The sequence below is a fragment of the Lissotriton helveticus genome, chromosome 6 (assembly GCF_964261635.1).
Source record: "Lissotriton helveticus chromosome 6, aLisHel1.1, whole genome shotgun sequence".
Lineage (NCBI taxonomy): Eukaryota > Metazoa > Chordata > Amphibia > Caudata > Salamandridae > Lissotriton > Lissotriton helveticus.
The window spans coordinates 197,394,930-197,419,497 of record NC_136067.1 but is presented as its reverse complement, the minus strand read 5'-3'; the positions used below and the strand labels follow the sequence as shown (position 1 = coordinate 197,419,497).

At 43.1% G+C, this 24,568-nt stretch overlaps 1 protein-coding gene across 2 annotated transcripts in view; it reads right to left on the bottom strand.

Annotated features, from left to right (window-relative positions):
* LOC144761285 (cysteine-rich venom protein-like) overlaps positions 1-24,568 on the bottom strand; it is a 198,579-nt gene that overhangs the window by 69,437 nt on the left and 104,574 nt on the right. Inside the window, exons 1-3 of one of the 2 annotated variants that reach the window (XM_078646737.1) lie at positions 23,625-23,753; positions 15,382-15,498; positions 8,173-8,263 (exon numbers count right to left, since the gene is read on the bottom strand). In XM_078646737.1, the coding sequence (XP_078502863.1) occupies positions 8,173-8,263; positions 15,382-15,498; positions 23,625-23,681 (265 nt within the window). In that variant the 5' untranslated portion in view covers positions 23,682-23,753. Of the gene's footprint in view, positions 1-8,172; positions 8,264-15,381; positions 15,499-23,624; positions 23,754-24,568 lie in introns of those variants that run through there. The other variant, XM_078646736.1, reaches the window with a different exon arrangement.

Here is a 24,568-nt window from a genome sequence, read left to right as displayed (position 1 = left end):
GCAGCAACCTGCCCCGGCTGTGAAAACAGCCACAACAGGGAGAGTTTAGGAATGCCTCAGGAGGGCAGGAGAAGTGTCAAGGTAGCCGGGATGGCTTAAAGGCACGCATATCATAAATAGTGTAGGTATTGCCTGCTTGTAAATCTACCTCTGGACTGCATAATTCCCCAATAATCCCGTCCATTATCCCGTCCTTAGCGCAGACGGGCTGGACTCTGGCGCGACTCCGGCGTGCAACCGGCGCTCCCGCTGCGCGTAAACGCTGCGCGTGTGAGTGGCCACCTTAATTAGATGTCCAGCGTGTCCCGGGAGCACTAGCCCGCTGACAAAAATGGCGCCGCCGAGTGTCCCGTGTTACCCCCAAGATGGCCGCAAGTATCGAAGACACAAGGGAAAAGGACCCACCAAAAGCGGTGATCAAACAATTATTGTGCGAACGTGAGGAAGTCTATTTTAAAAGCAGGGGAAACCAAATTAAATAAAATAAAATACAAAACACGGAGTATTTAAAAAGGGATCAGACTGTCACCCAAAGTTACTAGCAGGAACGCGAGCTATCTATGCTCTGCAAATTCGTAGTGCACCATACTTTGTGCTTTTATGAATTCGTTTTCTTATGTATTGTGATACATATGACAAATGTCATGTTCATTGATATACATATAGTATACTTACATTGTTTACAACACTGAAGAAGTTCAAATGTATGACGTTTGTTTTACCTAGTTGGAAATGAACAATAAAAGAAAACTAACTGGATTATGGGATATATGCTTTGAAATATTTATGGAACCTATATGTCTTGTGCGCTCTTTACCTTCGTTTGCAATTGTTGTATACGTTTGCCTTTGCACATAGAAAAACTGTACAAAAGATAACATTGCAGATTAAAAGGTGTACATATATTTTTCATCTAGGTTGGGCTTGAGAACAACAACAACACTCTTCTACTGCAGGAAAATTATCCTTCAATGTTCAGGAAACTTTAAGTTGAAATGGTTAAAGAGTAACTTATATCGAGAAACTGGAAACTTGGTGATTTATGAAAAGCAGCACTTTGCAAAACTTTACTTGCAACAAACCTTCCTATACCTCGATGTAAAAAACCTCCCTTGTTAACATTCACCAGGAACAACCCACATTTACACTTGATAGGTAAACCAGTATGATAAAATCAAAGGAATGATCCGATTTTAATTACCTATAAGGGATTCTCCATGTACGAGGTTGATTTATAGCCTGGTGAAGCTTAGCTGCATTGAGATACAATACACATCCATCACTGAAAACATGCCAGTCACACTTAATCCCCAATATGGCTCAGGGAACCAGTAGTTGGTAAGTCAGAGACCCAGACATCCTTGGTCAAATGAGCTCGTGAAAACCCCAGGTAGAAAACCTTGGGGACTGGCCTGAAAAAATTAGCCAAAAGCAGCCTGCAGACTAGTGAAGATTTGAGATTCACTGTGAGGATTGCCTTTATTTCTTTTTGGTTTAAATACCTGAGCCAACTTTGGTATGTAGGTAATTCCACCTCAACTGCTTCATTTTATCAGTTTTCAAGCATTCAATGTTTTAGAGTTCAAGATGATCGATAGACCACCCAACATATTCACCTAACTTAATGACTACAGTGTTTTTTCAGTACAAAGATAAACCTTTTGTCCTTCGCTACCCAGAAAACTGCTCAGATATGAAAGAAAAGGGAAGAATAGGGCCTGGCAAGTGGGTGCACTTGCCAGGTTGCCATGACAGTTACGAACTGCATGCAGACTCTGCGGTGGCAGGTCTATCTTTACAGGGCTACTTCTGTGGGTGGCACAATCAGTGCTGCAGTCCCACTAGTAGCATTTGATTCACAGGCGCTGGCACTCTCAGTGCACTGTTCTAGGGACTTCCCAGTAAGTAAAATATGACAATCATGGAAACACCAATCTATAACTCAATTTACAACTTGCTCTTTAACACTGAAGTGTAGTGAAAAGGGTGCAGAGACACTAAACCAGCGAAAACCAGGAGATCAGAAAGCAAAAAGACAGGGGAAACATGGCAAAAGATGCCATGTCAGTATTTAACAATTCACCCTAGGTCCCGGTATATCAAATTATGGAAGCTAGCATTGCTTTTTCACATTGGCATTGTTTTGACTGGAATAGGTATTGCTGCTCAGGTCCTGGTCCAGTGGGTGGACCAGCCTGCACTTGGATTTGGAGCAGGGATCTGAGATTACACCACCCTATGTGGTGGGAACATTTGAGATAATTGGCAACCTCTGTGCAGGGCCTTTGAGGCACTGTGGAAATGGCGAACCGTCAGTACATCTTCCAAAAGCCTCTTTGCCCCTGCACCCACATTGTTATAATAGAGCTCGCTTACCCGCTTGCAGACTGAGAGTGAAGACCAAACTGCACCAGCTCAGCACAATGAGTGCCATGATGACAATGTCCAACCAGACACTTAAATCTCTTTTTCTGAAAGTGACCCATGAAAATACCTTAAGCTAGATGAACCAATACATCAAAACAATGCAAAATCCAAGTTTGTGAAACTCCATTCCTGGCAGTATTAGACTTAGAGTGAATCTAGATCTCTTTGGGTTCACCTCTCACTGACCCGTGGAAACTATAACTTGCTAGGAAACAGATTCTACTGATCCTATTTTCCTATTCTGTGTGTCTTTGTTACATTGTGATTTTTGTACACCACAATACTACCCTTGTGCCTAAAATTGCACTATAGAAATTCTCCCAAAAATAAAAAAGACCTCTAATCCTCTGCCTTCCAAGAGCCTTCTTTATATTACACAATGCAATACTAAAAGGGGTTATCACTGTATTTTGAAATGTGGGGTCCCTTCATCTACATCTCTGGGTTGCCCATGCAATGTTGGATACCCTAGTCAGCATCATCATCTCATTTCTTAGATGTGAGTGAACATAAAGTTGACTGGATTTATGACTGTCCACCACACAGGAGCTCACATATATTTGCATGTCACCCGTGTCTGCTCTTCAAATAGTGTACAGAATTTCATTGTCCCTTCAGGATACATGTCATAGTTAGGTGTAGCTACAAAGTGCAAACACCATAGCAGAGGGTATGTGTACTTTTCTATAGTGCCACATATACACCAGGAGGCATATTTTCAATGTAATGGCGCAGGGAGGCACCGCAAGCAATTTATGTGCCGAGCTGTGTCATTTAAAAAATGCAAGGATGCGTCATATTTATAATAATGCATCAACGAAGAATAAATCACTGTAAATCTGGGACAGTGTCAAAAAGCCATGGGTGTTGCATGTGAATACGCACAGTAACCCCCCTTGACACGCCTCTTTAATGCAGAGTACTGGGTAAAAGTGGGCAATATTTACAAAGCCACTCAGTGGCTTTGCGTGACCTTGTAAATATGGATCAGCACGCAGACCCACTGGAGCATCAAAAAAAGTGAAACTCGGGTAGAGCTAGGGTCTTTTAAAAAAGCACTTTTGTGCCTTCCATTTGGTTGTGCATAAATTAAAGCTTTACTACCATTTTGTTATGATGGGGGATATTTACTTGTCCCTTACACCATCGGAGTGTCTCTTTTTTGATTTTCTGGTGGCGCACAGTTTTTGTTTTATTTTATGAGTTTTATATAGCACTAGCCAGACCCGAAGGTATCGGAGCGCTTTACAGCATGAATCACTCGTAGGATACATTAAGCCAATTGTTATATACAATGTTCCGACTTTAGATGGCCTTGTAGATATGGGCTTGCACTATGCACCACCAAGGCCCTCCTCAGAGCATGGAACGAGGAAAATAAAGAGAAAAATGTAAACATTTCTCTGAGTTTTTTCCTCTTTCCATGTGTGCTGCCTTCTGCATAGAATGAGGAAAATGGCTCTTGTGATATGTTTTGTGCAGGAAGGTGCACAAAAGCAATGATGCCAACAATGCCGACAGCCTTGAGCCATGGTGCAATGGTGCCTGTATTGGCGCACAGCTGCAATTTTTGCACTGGCTAAAAGGAGAGGAATGCACAGTATCTTGTCACTAAGGGCCAGATTATGAGTCAGGCAGTTCTCTGACCACGAGACTCGCGGTGGCGCAGCGGCAACAGATGCAGCCGCCGCTGCACCCGTGGTGCATCCACCGGATTACAACTTGGGCAGTCGGAATGCCCTAGGACTACTGGCTCCACCAAGTCACCACCATTCCCTGGCATAGGAGCAGCAGTCAGAGGCCACAATATGCCTGGCAGGACTCCCACGGCACCACCAAGCATATTACAAGTATCCTCTCTGCCAGGCTTTACATGGTAGTTTAACCGCCATGAAAAGCCTGGCATGGAGGAAACAAAGGCTGCTCTACCTCAGACATATGTGGATGCACACAAGGGGGTATAACTGTGTCCCCCCTGTTTGCATGCAGCTAGGTTTTTGCACAGCATGGACTTACGAGTTCATGCTGTGCAGAAACCTCGTAAAGTGTTCCCTTTTGCGGGCCTTTTTACAACAACTTGAACAATGGAATGAAATATGGCTTAGTTGTATTGCATTTTGTTGTGCTGCGTTGTTTTTTGTTATATTATGTTAATTACGTTTTATTATTTGTATAGTGTGTGTCTCACCAGGATATCAAAGCAGAAGAACAAAACGAGAGGACTGCGTTGGCCGAGCCTCTGCTCTAGTATAGCGCCATGGTTTCATTTTTAGTCTTGAACTCCGGGACTGGGAACGCAGCTCTGAGGTGCCATGGGAAGAGTAATCCATTATTTGGGGCGGAGGTATGAGAAATCTCAGCATGCCGGCTGTGGCTCTCTGATGTTTAGTAGCTAGAGTTGCAGATTTTGAAATATGGGGAGCCAGGTTTGAATTCCAATCTTGGCTCATCATCCTGTGATTCTGGGTAAATTGCTTAATCCACCGGTTCCTAAGGGAAAATGTGCAATATAGTCTAGTGTCTTAGTGCTCTAATGTCTTTGGGTCAATAAAAAAATTGCAAAAAAGTAAAAACACTATTTTTTTTTTTTTTTTTTAGTCCTCATCTCACCACTAACGAGTGCAAATTATCTCCTAAGGCCTAATCTTATCCCGGACGCCCCAGGCCGGAGTTCTTGCTTTTGCCTCGGGCCAACCTGCCCTTCCTTTTTATACCAAGGCATGGTGTAATCATTGGACCTTACATATTTTATCACAGCCTCATTGCTATTCCCCAATCCAAAAAAGGTTTGCACACCGTGCTATTTACATTGTGAGTTAAAAGTGATTCTAAACGTGCCATTCTAAATGATGCTTGGAGCCAATTTTCGTATAGTGGAGGGTTGGCATCCTTCCAAATCTTACAAATTTCTCTTCCAGCAATCAGAATTAAACAAAAAAATAAAGCAACTTGTGTCCCCCTTAATTCAGCAATGAGATCTGCATCCAGGCCAAACATGTAAATGTAGTGTATTTTGTAAAGCGCACAGCTGCCCCAACGGGGCGTTCCGGCGCTGTATAACGCTGTGGAACCCTTCCTGTCTCTCCCTGTGAGATGCCCCTCCTGGGCACCCCCAGGGTGAAGCCAGGCATCCCAGTTTTGTAGGGGCCGTTGTGGAGAATAAGCAAGCTATTGCCCAGAGTTGCAGTGTGGGACCCATGATTAGAGTAGGCGCCGAGGCGAGAATTATCGAGTCCGCGGACATTGAGCTCAAGACCCTGCCGCGTCGGGACTTGAACCCTGGTCCCGGGCCCGATCTCTGCTTCAGAGTCTGCCGCTCTAACCAGTGAGCCACACTTCTCCTGATTCTCCTGAAACATGATTCTAGCTAAGTTCAAACATAACTTTGTTTTAAAGATACTTTCAATAGCCCGCTCTACCCCAGAATGATCCAACTGCCGAACAATCATAGAAGATGTGGGTATCATCTCCTTCTGTGAGTCCACATCTTGGACAACGAGGAGATGGGTTTACGAACTTCGCTAGTTTTTTCGGTGTATACTACAGCCTGTTTATTGTATAAATATGATTTTTTTAAGAGATACAGTCCTAACATATTTATACAGTACTTTAAGAGAAATGTCGTACAAGGTATCTGAGTCTGCCTCCAGCCTAGTGGAATTCCATACCCGATATAATGGGGGGGACTGCGCTTCCTCTACTTCCAGCATTTTCCTATACCAGAGCCCAACTTCCTTCTTCCTAGGCCCTGGAGATAGAAGAGCTCATTCAATTTCCCAGTTACCTCCGATGTTCTCTTTTTCGGCTGTGAACCAGGAACAAAGTTGGATGTATTTAAATCTAGAAAGGGAGTCCCCTATCCTAGCTTTCAGTACCTCCCACGGAAGGATCCCTTCTGATGTTATTAAGTCGGACCAGATGTTTATTCCTGCTCTCCTAATGGGAGGGGACAAGCTATCTCTAAGGCATGTGGGCAGACCAGGAGAATCCCAAATTGGGGCACACTCAGAATAATATTTGATGCCCTATCTTCTTTTAACTTTGTTCCATACTGTAAGAGCCGATTTTAAAACCTTTAAACGTACCTTTTTGTAGAACTTTACTGCTCCAAATTTATATAAATCCCCGGACTCGCCTCCCTCTAGACCTACCATTATGTTCAAAATCCTCCCCCAGTTTGAGTCATCGGGGCATGACAGGAGGCATCTAATATTTTTCAACTGAAAGGATAAAGCATACCAATTTATATCTGGGAGTGCCAACCCCCCCTTTAATAGTCTTCTTTTCAGCTTCTTCCAGGATAACCTGGAGTTTTTTTTAGCCCAGATCAAACTGCCAATCTTTCCCTGAATGTTCACCAAGATTTTGTCTTGAAAGATAAGGGGTATTGAGTAAACAAATAGGTCAGTTTAGGCAGAATTATCATTTTGACTAAGTTGACTCGGCCATATATCGTAAGGGGAAGGTTCTGCCATCTGGAAAAGAGCTGGTCAATGTCCTTACTTAGTTTCTTTATGTTGGTTTGAGCTATGTTATTGATATCTGGTGTGATAGTAATTCCCAGATATCTGAAGTGGCTGCTGCAAGGACCTTCCCAATTATCTATCCACAACACATGATTTCTGTTTTCGAGTTGTTTATTTGATAGCCAGAGTGGAGCCCAAAATCAGCCATTATCATCTCCACCCTAGGGAATACTTCCACGGGGTTGCTGGTGTAGATCAAGAGATCATCAGCATATAGGGCCAGTTTACAGCTGTAATCCTTGTATTTAAAAGGTGTAATTGACTCATCAATCCTCAATGCTTGTGCCAGCGGCTCAATATAAATGTCAAAAAGAAGGGGCGAGATGGGGTACCCCTGCCTGGTGCCCCACCCAATATTGAAGCTCGATGTTAAAGAGCCATTCAATAAGATTTCCACGGAGGCACCCTCATAGCACCCTCTCATAGTTTGAATGAAGGTCTCACCGAAGCCCATTACCCATAGCACATTCCATAGGAATCCCCAGTTGACACGTTCGAAGGCCTTCGCCGCATCATATGCGGCTATCGCCAAGGGCTCCGACTGTGTTACCTCTAGATCTATACTTCCAATCAGCTGCAGATTCAGCTCGTGGATATATCTGCCGGGCACAAAACCTTTCTGGTCCGAACTGATGAGTTGTGGAATCAGTTTAGCCAATCTCCCTGCCAAAACACTGGTAAAGATTTTATAGTCAGCGTTTAGCAGGGATATGGGTCTGTATGAGTCTGCATTTAGAGGGTCTTTCCCTGGCTTTAAGATAAGTACGATAATGGACTTCCTCCAGGATGCTGGTATCCTACCCTTTGTATTATATACATATTTAAATAGCCCGCATAATCTTGGGACCAGACTCTCCTGGAAGATTTTATATATTTCGCCAGGGAGGGCATCAGGCCCCGCTGCTGGAAAAATAATGAAAACACTCTATTTTTATTGTTAATAGAATCTTCTAAGGATTAACAAATGTACTCCTTCCAAGTGACTCGCTCAATATATTGTTTCACAAGCACACTGTTGCTTGTGTGTAATGCACTATTTTGGCACTCCAAGCATGAAGGTTTTTAATAAAAAAGGTACATTTCAGAAGTATTAAGTAATAAGTGGAAACATAAAGACACAATCTTGACAGTTGTACCATGTCAAGCCATGCGACTTAGTAAATGGTGAGTTACAACATAAGGGGCAAATAAAGGAAAGTCAAAATGACACTTGACCTACCATTCACAGGTCTCATCCTCACAGGGTTGTGGCCAAAGCGGCATTTACGAATCCAAACTAGTGCAACGGTTGCAGCTTCGTCACTCCATGTCTAGATAAGAAGAGAAATACTTTGTTTCAAGCTATTTTTTTATGTATATATTGAGAGAAATTAATATATGAAACATTTATGAGGCCTGTTGAAAAAGGGATTCCTGGTTGGCCGAGATACGCACCCAGGCCAGGAAGAGACCACCACTCTAGTTGGGGTAAACTAGATACACACTAAAGGATAACCCATGCTCACCCTCTGGTAGCTTGGCACAGTGCAGGCAGGCTTATCCAAAGACACAATGTGTAAAGTTATTTGTGCAACACACAAACACTAACACAATGATTGTTCCACAAAAAGCCTCCACACAGGTTTAGAAAACTAGATTATTATATTCTGAATATAACAATACTAAAACAACACAATTCCAATGTGTAGGAGTTGACATATTCAATGTTAAAGGAATAAATGCAATAAACCACCTAGAATCAAGTAGCACAAAGTAGTTACTTTAGGCTGCTCTGGACCGGAGCAAAGTCAAAATTCAGGCTGACCACGATGGAACACCAGCTGGCTACAGGACCCAAGAAGGCCACTGGTGAACAAAGTACTTTCCTGAAAACAGAAAGATGTCGAGGTTTGCAATTGCAGGATGCGTTGATCTTCTCCACACAGTGAAGGCGCTGCGTCAATTCCGAAGACGGGTCCTAGTGATGCGCCGGATTCTGACAGGCAGTTGAGGTGCTGTGTGAATCTCACCATGCTGCACTGGTGGCGATACACTATCCAATGTGTCGATCACTGAAGGCAAAGCACTGGTTCTGAGGAGATGTGCCGATTTGTCTCCTGCAACCAGTTTGATTCGTGAGTTCTGCTACAAGCAGACAGGACATGTGTTGAAATCCTTGTTGCAAGTATCTGTACCACGTTCAGTGAGCCAGGCACAGGAGCAGGGGTAGATACCTTGATATCCCTAAATTTCAAGCAACAGGAGGCAGCCAACAAGGCCTCGGAGATCATCACTTGAAGTGAAGGCTGAGTCCAGCTCTTTTTTAGCGGATTCAGAGATTAGCAGGCCGGCAACAGGACAACACACATAAAAGCAGGCCTTCCAGATCAGCAAGCCAGTTAAGTCCCTCAAGCCGCATAGCAGTTCTTCTGGTAGAGCTTCAGTTACAATTTCAGCAGTGTCTGATTTGAGGTGGTTCAGAGACCGAGCACTTATACCCAAAAGTGCCTTACATGAGGGGATAACTTCAAAGCAGCTCTCTGAATTGCATGAGTATCCCTATCACCGAGTCCTGCGTGTCCATCCTTTGTGTGGGGACAGGACACTGCCTATTCAAGTCAAGTGTTAGCCCCTCCCTTCCATCCTGTCCAGTTAAGGGCATCAGAATGCAGATGGGTACTCAGACATACCAATCCTTCCTGTGTTGTGGATGTCTTAAGGGGATGCACAAAGTGTAGCCATCACAAAGTTCAGACATGTATTGGGGACAGGCTGCAAAGAACACAGAGTTATAAGCACAAAGAACTGTCAATTTTCTAAAAGTGGCATTTTTAAAATAGCAATGCCAAATCCATATTTACCAGTAAGGAGAATTTGTCATTACCATTCCAATCATATGAAACAGCTACTCCTCTCGGATTGGAAATTACTTTGCTACTTTATACTTCACTTCAGCAGTAAGACATAAAAGCAGATGGTATAACACATACATAAAACATTTGGAATTTATAGTATAAATGTACACAATTATGTGCAATAATATACCCAATGAAGCAACCTATGACTCCTTGCTATGAAGCAGGCTACTACAGTGTAAGGATTTAATGCAATTTGTCTGGGAGTGCCTTTTACCTCCCTAGGCTTGAATTATAAATTATAGCCGAAACATTTATTAAGGAATTCCTAATGCTAACCTATAAGGGGAGAAGCCCTCACAGTAGTGAAAAATGAAATAGACTGTCACTGCCAGGACATGCAAAAAATACTAGAGCATGTATTACCTAACATTTACACAGCACCCTGCCATTAGGGCTAGCTAGGGCCTACCGCAGGGATGACGCATGTGTAAGAAAAGGGGAGTTTCAACCTTTGCAAGTAGTTTTAAATGCTAAGTCGAAGTGGCAGTAAACTGCACACACAGGTGCTGTGGTGGCAGGTCTGAGATAGTTTTGAAAGGATACTCCTATTGGTGGCACAATGTAACGCTTTTGGTATCCCGGGATCGGGTAATGTCAGGGTGCAACAAGAGAAGCAGACGGCAAGTGGCTATTAAAGTATTTAATGGTGTTCGAAAACAATAGGCTGGATTAGCCGAAGAAAAAACGATACAGGACAATGAACATAAAGGAAAGTTTACGATACCCTTTGCAGCACCAGGGGTTCTTACCGTCGTCCGCATGTACACCGGTCCCGGTGTACTCCAACGGAGGGCACTGTGCTAAGTAATGGCCGAAAATGCCGTTCGACTGCTGCACAAGGGAAGTATGTCATTGGTGAGTGTTCTTTGGGTTGCCACGAACTTGGACATGCCCAGCCGGGCACTCAACCATGCAGCCCGCGACTGGAGCCAGGGAACAGCCGCTCAACCTGCTCTCCCAAAAGAACACGATGTAATGAACGGAGAGGGGCAGAGAGCAGCCGCTCGATCTTGCCTCCTATCCTCTCTCAGGTTTGGTTATGGCACAAACTCTCCTGTAGGCAACGCTGAGACGCGGCAAACACCTCCGCGGTGTGCGTCTCAGCTAGATGTCAAAGGTTAACAGGGCAGGGGCGGAGAGCAGCCGCTCGATCTCGCCTCTGTATCACAAGCGCTGAGTGAAGTATCCAAAGGTTCTTCTCAGCTGAGACACGGCAAACAACTCCGTGGTGTGCGTCTCAGCTCAACAGCAAGGATCGTGAAACAGGGGCAGGGAGACGCCACTCCCTCTTACCTCCGCTGCGTACTGGTTCTCCACTCGGAACGGAACACTGTGAAAGCTAGGCTCTGTGGTTGAACACTACGTCGGCAAGGATCAAAATATCCGACGCTGCGTCCTCGCGGTGAACCGTACAGCCCGTGTCTGGTCGCGCTGAAGGCCGCGGGAACGTCAGGGGCGAGGGGAATCGTGACACACAATCAGTGCTGCAGGTCCACTAGTTGATTTAGTTTACAGGTACTGGGTATATGGTATACCACATTAGAAGGCACTTACATGTAAATCAAATATGCCAAGCAGGTGAAAACCAATTATACCATGTTTAGAGGAGAGAGCACATTCACTTTAGCCCTGGTTAGCAGTGGTAAAGTGTTCAGCGTCCTAATGTCAACATAAGGAAAATCAGAAAAAGAGGAGAAGGAAGGCAAAAAGTGTGTGGTGTACCTTCCAAGAGGGCCATTTTCCAACACAACCAAATAACGGACACACGTAGGATAATTAGTCCTAGCCCATAGCATACAAACATGTAGAAAGGAATTTCATCTGGCCATGAATTTTACCCAATGTTAGAGCCAACATTTTTCAAAAAATGACACTAAATTTCATGAAAATGTCACAAAATGAAAACAAGTCATGGAAGATACAGGCATCAGAAGGTTCTGAACACTTAATGTATTATGTCAAAACATATTCAGCATGAACCCGGATCCTAAGTGCAAAATGTCTACAAAATGTACTACTTAGAAATATCAAGAAGATGAACAAATTTTACTTAACATAAAATTGATGAATTGAACGAATTTCGCTGACATAATTTGCATTTTACCCACATCAGATTTTGGCATGTCAACTGAAGAAAATTGGATTCATATTTGGGGTGGAGGACTACCCACCTGATGTAACATTCAAAACCCTTATTAAGGGGAACCCACCAAGTCACTAGATTAAACAGAGCTCAACCCACAGGCAACTATGGCACAAACTAAACAGGCTTAACTTAGGGCAATGTGTAATGCATTTAGTGCCAAAACAGTAATACAGTTGAGATGCAAAACAATACAAATCCCAAACTAGATTGGAGAAAACAGATTAAAAAGTAATAAACAAAATGAAAGAACACCAAAATGACAAAAATGCAATATGGGGAATAGGAGGTATTCATTTTTAAAGTGCTACATTGGAATAGTGCCAATATGTGCAAAGTGCCAATAATAGTCATCGGTGACCAGGATTTCTTTGAAATTTGACGCAGACCCCAATGCACTGCAGGTTGGATACACCAACCAGGTTCATTTTGGTTAAAGATTATACCTTTTAACTGTAGTGCTTTAAGTCCCAATCGATCACATTACTAGACTTCTAAAGCTCCCCAGGACCTCAGGAGAGGCACTTAGAGAATAACTGGGTGTGAGGTAGAAGTGAAACAGCACAGTCCAATCCAGGTCCAGTTGCCGGCTGGTCAGCTAGGCAGTTGCAGGAAAAGACCTCTTTTAGCTTGAGTGTGCCTGTAGTTTTAGCAAGGAGGTCAGCCTTATGACCCTTGGAGTTCACTTTTTGTCCTGGATTCAAGTGCGAGCAGGTCCAGTCCTCTCAAACTACTCCTCAGGTCTCAGGCATCAGGTTAGGTCCTTTTCTGATCTTCCACACACCTTGGAGTGTACTGAAGTGGGTGCCTAGAGATTCCACATACATGCCTGGAACAAGTCTGTGGGTGGGGATGGTGTCTCGGCATTCTGTAACCAATGACTGGACCTTCTTGGACCAACCCTATCCAACTTTGGGGATTTTCAAGATAGCAGAAGTCTTTACCCACACCAAACTTGGACTTTGAAGGGTAGGGGTATGTGTGAGAAGTGTTTTTTTTAAATACTAGTAAAATCCATTTCGAAGCAGCCATGGCACCCCTAGTAAATAAGCTAATCTAGATAAAGTTAGATAATTGCACTCCCTTGTATTAAAAAAAATAAGTAATCCATATTTTGGTGCTGATGGGTTTCGTCTCCTGGGCACGAGACGTTTAATCATTCAATGTAGAATGAGTTTTCCTAAAACCATGAAAAACTTCCCCTATCTGCACTAATTCCATAAAAGTTCAATACATTTTCATTTCAAGAGTAGTTTGAATTATTCATTTATTTTCTTATCGTTAATTGTTCGTCTTTTCTTATGCATTCAATGATGGTAATGTTATGCTCACATTGCAATTTTACTATATAATCTTTAGAACTTGCTCAATGAATTTTAGGCTGGGCCATTCATCAGGAGATCTCTTCTTCAAAAAGGTAGAACGTTAAGCGAACATTCACATATTTTTTAAGCCAAGGCCTTCCCCCTTAAGGCAAGTGTTTGGGCAGCAAGACAATGGATACCCAAGAATTGTTTAGACATCATGTGTCTTACCCTTTCAAACACACCCAAAGGGTTATATGGGAAACTCTAGCAGACCTGTCAAGTAGGATTTGACAGTGAAAGGTCAAAAAAGGCTGACAGTGATTAGAGACACATGTATAGCTACAGATGTAGCTTGGATACAAATAAAAGGCCCTGCCCAGGTGTCAGCTGACATTTGCTTGTGATAGGGAGAAGCCTCTTTGAAGTTAAGCAGGTTCCTGGGTACAACCTCCTGGCCATCCTGTTGAGGGATTAACACCTCCTCACACCCAAATCCTTTGTTCTCTGCAGTTGGATCAATTTTCATGCCCTTCCCAATGCTAATTCCAAATTATGCATTACAAATCCAACTTCACCAGTGAAGTGGGCTTATAATAAATATTTCAAAAAGTTCAAGAATAAAATTTGTAGGTGTTTTCTACCTGGATCTAACACTAACATTATTAAATAATGTAATATTGCCTCATAAGGGTTTTCTATAGGACATCCAGAATTGCTTAATTGAAAAAACCTTTTGGGGCATTTTTACTGTAAGGACAATTTTAATATTACATTTTTACATGACATACTTCTGGGTACAGGGCACTTGTCTTATTGGCAGTGCGGCCTACTTAGGGTTCACTTAGTATATACAAGGAAGGTTTAGGACTGTCAAAAGAAGTTAATTTGACAGATATTTTTTCAAATTTAAAACTGCACTGTAAGGTCACACAGGCAGGCATGAAGCCATGTTTTACTCTGTCAATGGCGTGGAGGGCACAATAGATGCTGCAGGTCACTAGTCACAATGAACTTACAGGTCCTGGATACATCTTGAGGACTTGTATGTAAGTTAAATATACCTATTTGGAATATGCCAATCTGGTTAGCTGTGGTAAAGTGCAGAGAGTTCTAAAAACAGAACACATATGGGGTCCAGCAAAAAGTAAAAAAACTGGGACACCTATATGGGAAAGGTGCATTTCCTAAACCATATGTATGGCTGTGCTGAAACAGAATCGTAAATGATTAACCTGTGAACCTGGCAACTATCAGTTTATGGAGGCTTAATTCTATGCCCTTGGATAACTGCTTTTGCAACTGTTCTCAATTACTGAGTTTGAAAGTAGTAGAGAAATCTAGTACCATATAGCATTGCCTTGTAGCCCTAAACATTTTTACTTTTCTATACATATTCTCTGTAACCTGTGTTACACTCAGACAGTAGTGTGGCTTCCTTAAGGCATTGCTGTTTCCTGACAGTATCCAAGAATGAGTGAATAATCTACTCACAGGCACAGCCCTTGGCAGACTGTGACACCAAAGAGTTTCCTGACCCTCTCAGTTCATGAATCAACAACTCCAGGGTTGGTTGTCTAGCATGCAGCAGCAGAAGCAAACTCCGATTCAGAATCTAAAGAAATCAAATGAATTTCTAGGAAAGATCCCTTCTCTCCTGCCAGTTGTCCTACTAACCCATGACACACTAAGTTATTATTTTGCAAGCAGTCGTCTTTGACCCAGGGCACAAAGAAGTAGTTGTGTACCATATCGATCAATAGAATCATATTAATTTTGTCTTAGATTTGTTAGCTCTCAAGTAATGCTTGAACATGAGGCAAGATACAGCTATACATAAGCCATAAGTAATGCAATACAATGAAAGATGGAGGCTGGAGTAGGATGCGTTCCAGACTACTCGATAGATTGATTGTAAATATAGACAACGGTGCACTTTAAGATTAAACTTTAAATCAATTAACATGATAATTCCCTGCCCTGAAATATAAACATGTATGTACTACTTTATGTCATTGTAGGTAATTCTTATCTCTGTCATATTCCACAATGTAAAAAGTTGTTATTACTAAAAAAAGGCTTACCAATTTTAGCATGTTTTGTGCTTGAGGATCCACACTTCTCCTTAATTCATTTAGTGTATCAACAATCTCTTCTCGAACATCTTTATTACTGGTGTCCCGAATTGCTAGTATTATTTGCTACAAATAATGTGGATAATTCAATACACTGATAAGAGTGGGAAATACAAATGAATGATAAGAGATACATGGATTAAAAACAACAGCATGCATAATATCAATGTATTAGATCCCAACAACTATTTGTATTACTACTACTGCTAGTATTATTGTAATGCCTACCAATAGATAACATAAGCAGTGCAAAACCCAACCGGACTTGCCACATCATAAGTGAAAGTGATTCTTCAATGGATGACATGTTTCTATGCGTGATTGTGTGTATTGATATGAGTTGATGAATGTGTGAATATGTCAACAGTTGGACTGATGCAAAAACAGTTAAATACATTAGTGAGTGATTGAATGCATTGAAAATGAGATAGTGAGTGCATGTCTGTCCGAGTACTTGACTGCAGGAGTGGAGAGATGGAGGAATGGGTGAGTATGCAAAAAGGAGGATAGATGCTGAGAGGTTAAGACAATGAGATGTTAGACAACGTTTGTAAAAATTATAAAATGACAAGTGTCTCCACAAGTGTCTCCAGCACAAGTATTACACAAGGGTAGATGCACTGCATTGCACTGAGTTTTAAAGTATTGCTGCATACCATGGTGTAGGATTAAATTGCATTTTTGTATCTTGTCCTTTAGTATTGCACTGTTTAGCATGGTTTTATTAAATATTATTGCATTGTAGAGCAGAGTTGCGGTGTCCAGTATTGTTGCATTGCATATTGTTGCAGTACATTTAACTCTATTATTGCATATATTTGCACTGTAAAATATTGTAGGATTACACACCATTATATTGAACAGCAATGTACTTTATCATTGTAGAATAGATTAATCTAATGTAGAGAGAAGAGTAGAGCAGTAGAAGTTGGTTAACAATGGCAGCCAACTCCATGGGTGTTAAGCAGAGGCAGTAGGAGCTCCATGTTGAGTGTAGATGAGTAAATAGGAAAATGCTTTTGTACGAGAATGGGTTATTACATTCAAGTTCAATTAATAAACCTAGTATCAACCCCTGGTAGCTAAGGCACAGAAGGGATATGCTTAACTTAAGGACAAGAGTTAACGTATTTAGCAGTTCCAGAACTATTAACCAGTCAGATCTCAATACAAATCCCACAACCAATTTAAAAAAAAAAAAAAATGTCAATAAGAAAAATGACTCCAAATTACGAACAACGAATAAAGAGAACCTGGGATATGAATTTTTCAAGTTTTAGAGAAAAGGGCATTAAGAAAAATGCTAGCTTCAATCAGAAGCAACTGTCTGTGGTGGAGTAGGACCTAGGCAGGATTTCAGACTAAGTACGATGAGCAAACGTTGATTACTCCTAGTAGGTCCTCTTGGTCAAAGATTTTACTTCATGACTATCTGAAATGGAAAATAAAATCCTCCAGCGGTGCTAGGTTGCGAGCTGTGTCTGCCAAAGCCCTCTCAAAGTCTGGTAGCAATTGGATGAGGTCCCAATTAAGCTGTTGATTTTGGCAGAAAAACTCAAATTTCACACCCACTGATGCAATCTTGTTGGTTTGGTCATTTTCGTGCCTTATCCAGGTCGAGATTTCAACTTTAAGATTTACGACTTGATTTACAATTTTGCAGACACCCCAAACTCTCACAAATGTGTCAGATAGTCCGTCTGCCTTATTGCAAGTGGCATAGGATCTAATCCACTTGTAATAAGGCAGGTGGGATACTTGCCGCTTTTGTGATGAAGTAACCTGTTTTTCAAACTCTAAAATCAGGCCCTTAGTCTGTTTTATGGAGCTTGGAATTGTACAGCAAACTAAGCTTGAAGATATATTCTGATTAACTTCTATTGAAATTGGATCCCGATTCTACCCTGCAGAGAAGTTGGAACTCTCAGATTTTAGGATTTCTTGAGTCAGATCCTTTTGATCTCTTTTAAAGATTTCCTGGACTTCAGGTTCTTGACTCACTCCAGCAACAACTGAACACAGGTTCTGAACCGGCTAGTTTTTACCAGTCAGCCAGAAATATGCCTCTTGCATGTTATGTCCATGTTGCAACAAAAGAGGTGAGCCAACTGACCTTTGGAGGCCATTTCCCAGTCCTGGGCACAAATGGGAGCCAGGCCAGCCCCTTACATATTCACACAGGTCACAGGCAACAGGTCCAGTCTTCTTCTGTTCTTTTATAGGTCCAGAAAGCATTCTCATGAGCTTTGAGTGAGGTGTCACTTTTGTAGGATTCACTCACCATTGGGTGAGGTTGCCTCCAAAACACTTCCTACGAATGAGAAATAATGTTCCCTGGGGCAACACTTACCACATTTCAGCACATCCCGTTTGCTCTACAACAAACTATAACATAGAGCACTATTCTGAGGAAAATTCATCATGACAGCACTCTTCTGCCCTTGGAGGTATCTGATTTCCCAGGAAGGGGTGTGTTTAGAGAAATGTCAAGCTCCCTCCTTCTCAGATACACTAAACTGGTTCTAGGAACTGATTCTCCTTGCAGAGGGCCCCTTTTAAGCTAGCTACAGATACTCCAGGAAACAAGGACTTCTGTACTCCAGTTTTCCCTTTCCATTTACCTGTGAATGGGCAGGTATCACCCTGATCCCTTTCAAATTAATGAAGTTCCTGAACCATCCCCAAATGCCCTTCTTGAGCTCAAAGGAGTTACATATCTCACACCCTTTTCTTCATTCCGAATTACCTAACTCATTTTTTCTGCTTTGAGAGAAGTCAACACACCTCACTAAAGGGAAGCACTGACACTGCTCAACTGCTGGCAGGCTGATGCGAATTAGCCCACTGGAGTTTACTTTTCCTAAAATATTTATGAAAGTTTGACTTCCTCACTGAAGTGGATTTTTAAGAAACATTAAATATAGTAGCTGACCCATTCTTCCTGCTTATCCCAAAGAAAAGATAGCAGAATTAATATTTTGTTTCTACGGCATGAGTTAAACCCTACATGGAAGAACATGTGACCTTGGTTGTGATGTCACCTGCGATCCCCGACCTGGAATATCATGTGAAATGCGGGTTTAGCACCCACAAGCTGGAAAGCAACCCTGAGAAGTGTATAACCTAGTAGGATTACACTATATGTGACTTTACAGCAGCCCTATAAGACAAACTGTAGCAAAAATGTTGACGTAGGCACCTGCAGGCAGAAAAACCGCCTTGAGGCCTAGACCAACAAGCAGCTATGCAGTACTAACAGGGTTCTTGCAGGGTGTAAATCAGCGGTCTTCATAACAACTGTGAGAAATTGGGTTGTTGATTCAGTGGGGTGCTAACCCAGCTAAAGTAACAGCCACAATCCCTGTCAGGGTGAACCATAAAAAGCCATTTCACTAACATGTGTTTAACCCTCTGGTAGCTTGCATAAAATCAGTCAGGCTTAACTTGGAGACAATTTGTATTTATGCAGCACACAAACAATAATAACGTCAAAAATCAAGACAAGAAAAACCCCACACCAAATTAGAAAAATTGATTACATTTTAATAAATGATTTGACACCAACATGTCAAAATCTAATTGGTAGAACCTGCACTAATGATTATAAATTTTAAAGGAAAACAGAAGCTCCTAAAAGATATAAGCACCAACTGTGGACATGTAGCTGCATAAAACCGGGTCAAAGTTGAAAAATATTTATGACCACGATGGAGAACGGGTCAGATACAAGAAGTGAATTGAGCCTGGTTGGCTCTAGGCTAGTGTGCAAAATTCCGCTCTGCTTGAGGAGTTTGCGGAATTCGGCAACTCCACGTTCTGTGGAGAATACACAGTTGACGATAGACAGAGCAAAATTATTTTTTCCATTGGGGCGCTAGTCAAATCATTTCACGTGCACAGGGAGCACAATGAGACTTAATGGGCACTCACCATCGCCCACTAGATTTGCTAGCTGCCAGTGAGATTTTGCTGCTGCTAACACAGCTTCAGGCAGTGCCAGAGTCTTCCGGCACTTCTTTTGTGCCCTAGGCGAGCACAATCAAGTGCGAGCGACCATGGCTGCATCCTGTAGTGTGGCAGGTGGCCCCTTTGAAGAGTGGTTGAGAAAGGGGGTGGGGCCTCCGTTGACGTCCCAGCAATCCAGCTGTGGGGTACTTACTAGTGCGAACAATAGGGGTAATTGGCCCCCAACAACCCTCAGCAGCCATGGGGACATCATTCCCCAACCACATGTGCGCAATAAAGCCTCTTTGCTAAGTGGTCGAGAAAGGGAGCTGAGTTTATGATGACATCTTAGCAATCGGCTGTGGGGGACTTACTTGTGGCAACAATAGGAATTTTTGGACCCCCTCAGCAGCCATGTGTACTTCATCCCCCAAGAAGTAGTGTGTCAGGCGGCCCCTTTGCAGAGTGGTTGAGAAACAGGAAGGGAGGCTTTGAGAACGTCTCATCAGTCCCACAACATCTCTTATCGGATGCCTTGCCCGTGTCTATCGTGACCACAGGGGGGGAGGTCGAACGAGCGGTGGCAAGATCAATAATTCCTATCAAATGCTGCATGCGTTCTGGTATTTGCCTCTTTGTAATAAATCCTTTCTCATCAAGCTGTATCAACTGGGGGTCCAGCTTAGCCAATCTCCCTGCCAAAATGCTTGTAAAGATTTTATAGTCAGCATTTAAAAGGGATATTGGATGAAAGGAGTCTGCCTTCCATGGAGCTTAGCTATACAAAAGGGGATGATGGACGGAGAGTTTGAGCAAATCAAACACTCACCCCCAGTCAACTGATCTGGGTTTAATCCATCACCATTCTTTAGGTCACTCTGCCACCCCAGTTCAGACATGGCTATATGCAAATCAGTCTGACCCTGTGCCTCATGCGAACAGTCCAGCCCGAATTGCCAAAGCCATGTCTTCCCTGGACCGGAAGCAAGCATCCTGGGACCGGTTTCTGGCATTTCAGCCGTCATCAGCCAGGCTAGCTTGAATCCAGTGGCAAAGTGAGCAAGGAACTCACGTCTGAGCATACCCTGCCAACTTAAGGCGAACAAAGCGCTACAAAAGGGGATGATGGACAGTGCGTTTGAGCAAATCAACCACTCCCCCCCAGTCAACAGATCTGGGTTTGATCCATCACCGTTCTTTAGCCCACTCCGCCACCCCAGTTCAGACATGGCCATATGCAAATCAGTCTGACGCTGTGCCTCATGGGAACAGTCCAGCCCGAACTGCCAAAGCCATGTCTTGGCAGGTTTTAAAACACAAACAATTATGGCCTCTTTCCATGAATTTGGTATCTGTTCACCCTACTGCAGATATATTGAATTAAATAATAGTTCCCATTCTGGGACCATCTCACTTGTTAGGAGCTTATAGAGCTCGGATGGTATTGCAACGGGCCGGCAGCCTTCCCATTTTTTGTCCAATGGAGGTGTGTCTCATTTTCCTCTTGGGTGTTGGGGCTTCCAAGCATTCTCTACCCTCCCTTGTAAGCCCAGGAAGGTCTTCATTTTCCAACCAATCACTGAGCTTATCCGAGTCTGGTTGTACCTCTTCTTGGTATTGTTCAACAAACAAATATACCAGGAGGCCCTGCATTTCCACAGCCTTATTTGTTACATCTCCCTGTTGGTTGATGACAAATTCCCTGATGTGATTCCTAGACATCTTGAACCTTGCTTTGCATGCTAGCAACAGCCCCGCTTTCTCTTGTGTATTAAAATTATTTCATGCCCCCGGTTTGCCAACGCTATCTGCACTTTGCTTCCAATACAATATTTTAACCTTGCCTCCTTCAGCTGGCTTGAAAGACTCCCCCTACCCCTATTGAGCCTTGCATTTTGCTGTTCCATCTCGGTCTCCAATGCCCCTACTCTTTCCTCCGAACTACTGAGTGCTGCTCCTTCCTCCTTATTTTGAACATGTGCATGACTTTTCAACACCCCTCTAGTATGCATTTGAATATGTCTAAGATTACATCTAATGGGGCCAATCGTGCATTGTGCAGAAGGAAATCAGTACATTTCAGAGGGGGGACTACCTCAGGGTCAAACAGGATAGCTCTTTTTCACGTCTGCCTTATATTATATTGGCCTTCAAAACACTTAAGCGACATGCTAACTGCTGCATGATCTGAGATATGCCCCAGTAGCGATTTGACCTCTTTTATTTTACCGAAGAGAGCTCTATCCTTGGAGATATGATCCAGTCTGGAAAAGTGGCCATACTTTTTACTGTGAAAAGTATAACCCCTTCTTGAAACCATTAAATATCTCCATGCATCTACTAAGCCCCTTCTTGAAACCATTAAATATCTCCATGCATCTACTAAGCCCCTTCTTGAAACCATTAAATATCTCCATGCATCTACTAAGCCTATGTCCTGAAGCATGTTTTTAAGGGTCTGTCTCGCCCTAGGCATTTGGGAATAACTCTTTTGGGTAGATCTATCTAAAATGGGGTTCAGAAGGGTGTTAAAATCTCCCCCAATAATAAACAGGGTTGTTACCTCCACTAGGTTCCACACCAGATATACTATATGGTGGGGGTCATCTAAGTTCGGGCCATAAAATCCAACAAACATAAACTCAGAGTCAAAACATCTAAGAGTCGCCAAAGCCACCTACATGAGCAATCAGTTTTTAAAGATTTTAGATCAGCACCCCCCTTACAATGCACTGATTGATCTGAAACAATATAGCTTTCTAACCAGCTAACTCTTCTTTAAGTGGATGATCCTAGGTCAACCGGTTACCCGGGTATGGCTAGGTGATGAGGATGTATTTTTTTTATTTTTTCTACTACTGCTCCCCACCTGCTGCCCTTCTCTGCCCCCATGCCCCACATCACACCCTGGGGAATCCCTCCCATAGCTAAGAGGCAAGGATTGCCTGAAGAGCTTCCCTGCGGAGGAGTGGTTATGCGCAAGTTAATTGCCCTTTGGTGTCCCCTCACAACTCTCTCACTCCCACCAGAATAGCACTCATTATCTCATTGGGATAAAAGATTACAACCTTTTTTTAAGGCTTTAATGGCTTCGATTAGGGCATCTACTTCTTCCACTGTACGATAGGACTTACCCTTGAGGCTACTGTCACTGCTCTGGTAAGCAAAGTATATCTTGAAACTTTGCAGCGGAGCTTACCCATCTTCTCTGAGGGAGACTGATCCTCTCCGTAAGCATGGGGCAATGCGCCTACCGGACTTCTTTTACTGCCTCCCAAATATATCTCCCGTTCTTTTGCTGGACATGTGGACTCCTAGACGCCTTAAATAATACTGTTGCAGCCTGTTGAAGGTTCTCCTGACCTTCCTGCTGACTTGTGCTGGCTCTGCCACTATAGTTATGAGCCTGCACACAGGCTGCCCTACCCCACAGCACTTCCTTTACAGCAGCCTCCCACCACTGGATTTCCCCAGCCATCTTGGGGGAACACTCGGCTGCGGATGTCGAAAGGAACTCCGCAGCAGAACATTTGGGTTTGGAGCACGTCGGGCTGCCAAGAACAATGAAAGTGCCGGGGGGTGAGGGGAGGCCACCATCACAGAAAGAAGTGCTGTTTTCTATGGAGCTCACGTCTACTTATGGCTGCCATGTTCCCCTCCTCAGACACACGACCACACACTTATATTCATGAATGACATGTTTCAGTTGACTTCAACCTTTCTCAAAATCAAAGTGCCCCACCACCTTTAGATAATGTATACAAACCTAAATCCACATACCACTGAGACATCCATTCACTCACAGACACAGCCGGATGCACACTCACTCCTGCATACAGTCCCTCACAGATGTACTCATGAACCCATACACCCAGGTATTTACCCACTCATACATCCATGCAGCGAGTCACACTCCCCCTCACTCACCCACACAGACACTCAGACACATATACAGGTACTTAGACTACTAATCAATAATTCATATAGACACTCGTGTACCTACTCACCAACCCATTCAGCCACTTACACACCAACTGACAGACTGATAAAAACATTCACATAAATTAGTCTTTCACACATGTATTCACTAAGATATGTTTAATTACTCACTTATACAGTCAGTCACGCACTCACCAAATCATCCATTCAGACACTCATACATCCACTCATTCGTCAATACACCATGATATAGATATATATATATATATATATATATATATATATATATATATATAAACAAAGTTTACCCTTTCTTGAGCTGCATTCGCTGGAAGGCTCTCGCTGATAGCTGACAGGCGCCTCATGCGTGGACCCACACCTCATTACTCTAGCCTACACGTTTCGGGCATTGCACCCTTCTTCTATGGGCTTTTCAAATAAAGAAGGAATGCAAAAACCCGCAGTGATATTCCGTTGTTTTTCATTGATAATTGCGCTCAGGTGAGTATTGCGCTTGGGAGTCTGGTACTCGTAGTCCAATTTTCCATTCACATGGATTGCTCACTCAAAGATCTTAGAAGTTCATGTCCTTCACAATCCCGCCTGTACAAATTACACAGCTCCAACCAGCTCCGCATCTCGCTGCCCCAGTAAACAGCAGCAGAGCCACAAGGATATCATGGCGGTGCATGCTCGTGGCTCAGGCGGGGTCACGAAAAACAAAGTTTTCCCTTTCTTGAGCTGCACTCACTGGAAGGCTCTCACTGATAGCGGACAGGCGCCTCATGTGCCTCATGCGTGGACCCACACCTCATTATTCCAGCCTACGCATTTCGGGTATTGCGCCCTTCTTCCATGGGCTTTCAAATAAAGAAGGAATGCAAAAACCAGCAGTGATATTCCATTATTTTTAATTGATAATTGCGCCACTAAATATCAATCAAAGATCTTAGAGGTTCATGTCCTTCACAATCCCGCCTGTAAGCATTACACAGCTCCAACCAGCCCGGCATCTCGCGGCCTCAGTAAACAGCGGCAGAGCCACAGGGATATTGTGGCGGTGCATGCTCGTGGCTCAGGCAGGGGCCCTATATCCGAAAAACAAAGTTTACCCTTTCTTGAGCTGCATTCGCTGGAAGGCTCTCGCTGATAGCTGACAGGCGCCTCATGCGTGGACCCACACCTCATTACTCTAGCCTACGCGTTTCGGGCATTGTGCCCTTCTTCCATGGGCTTTTCAAATAAAGTAGGC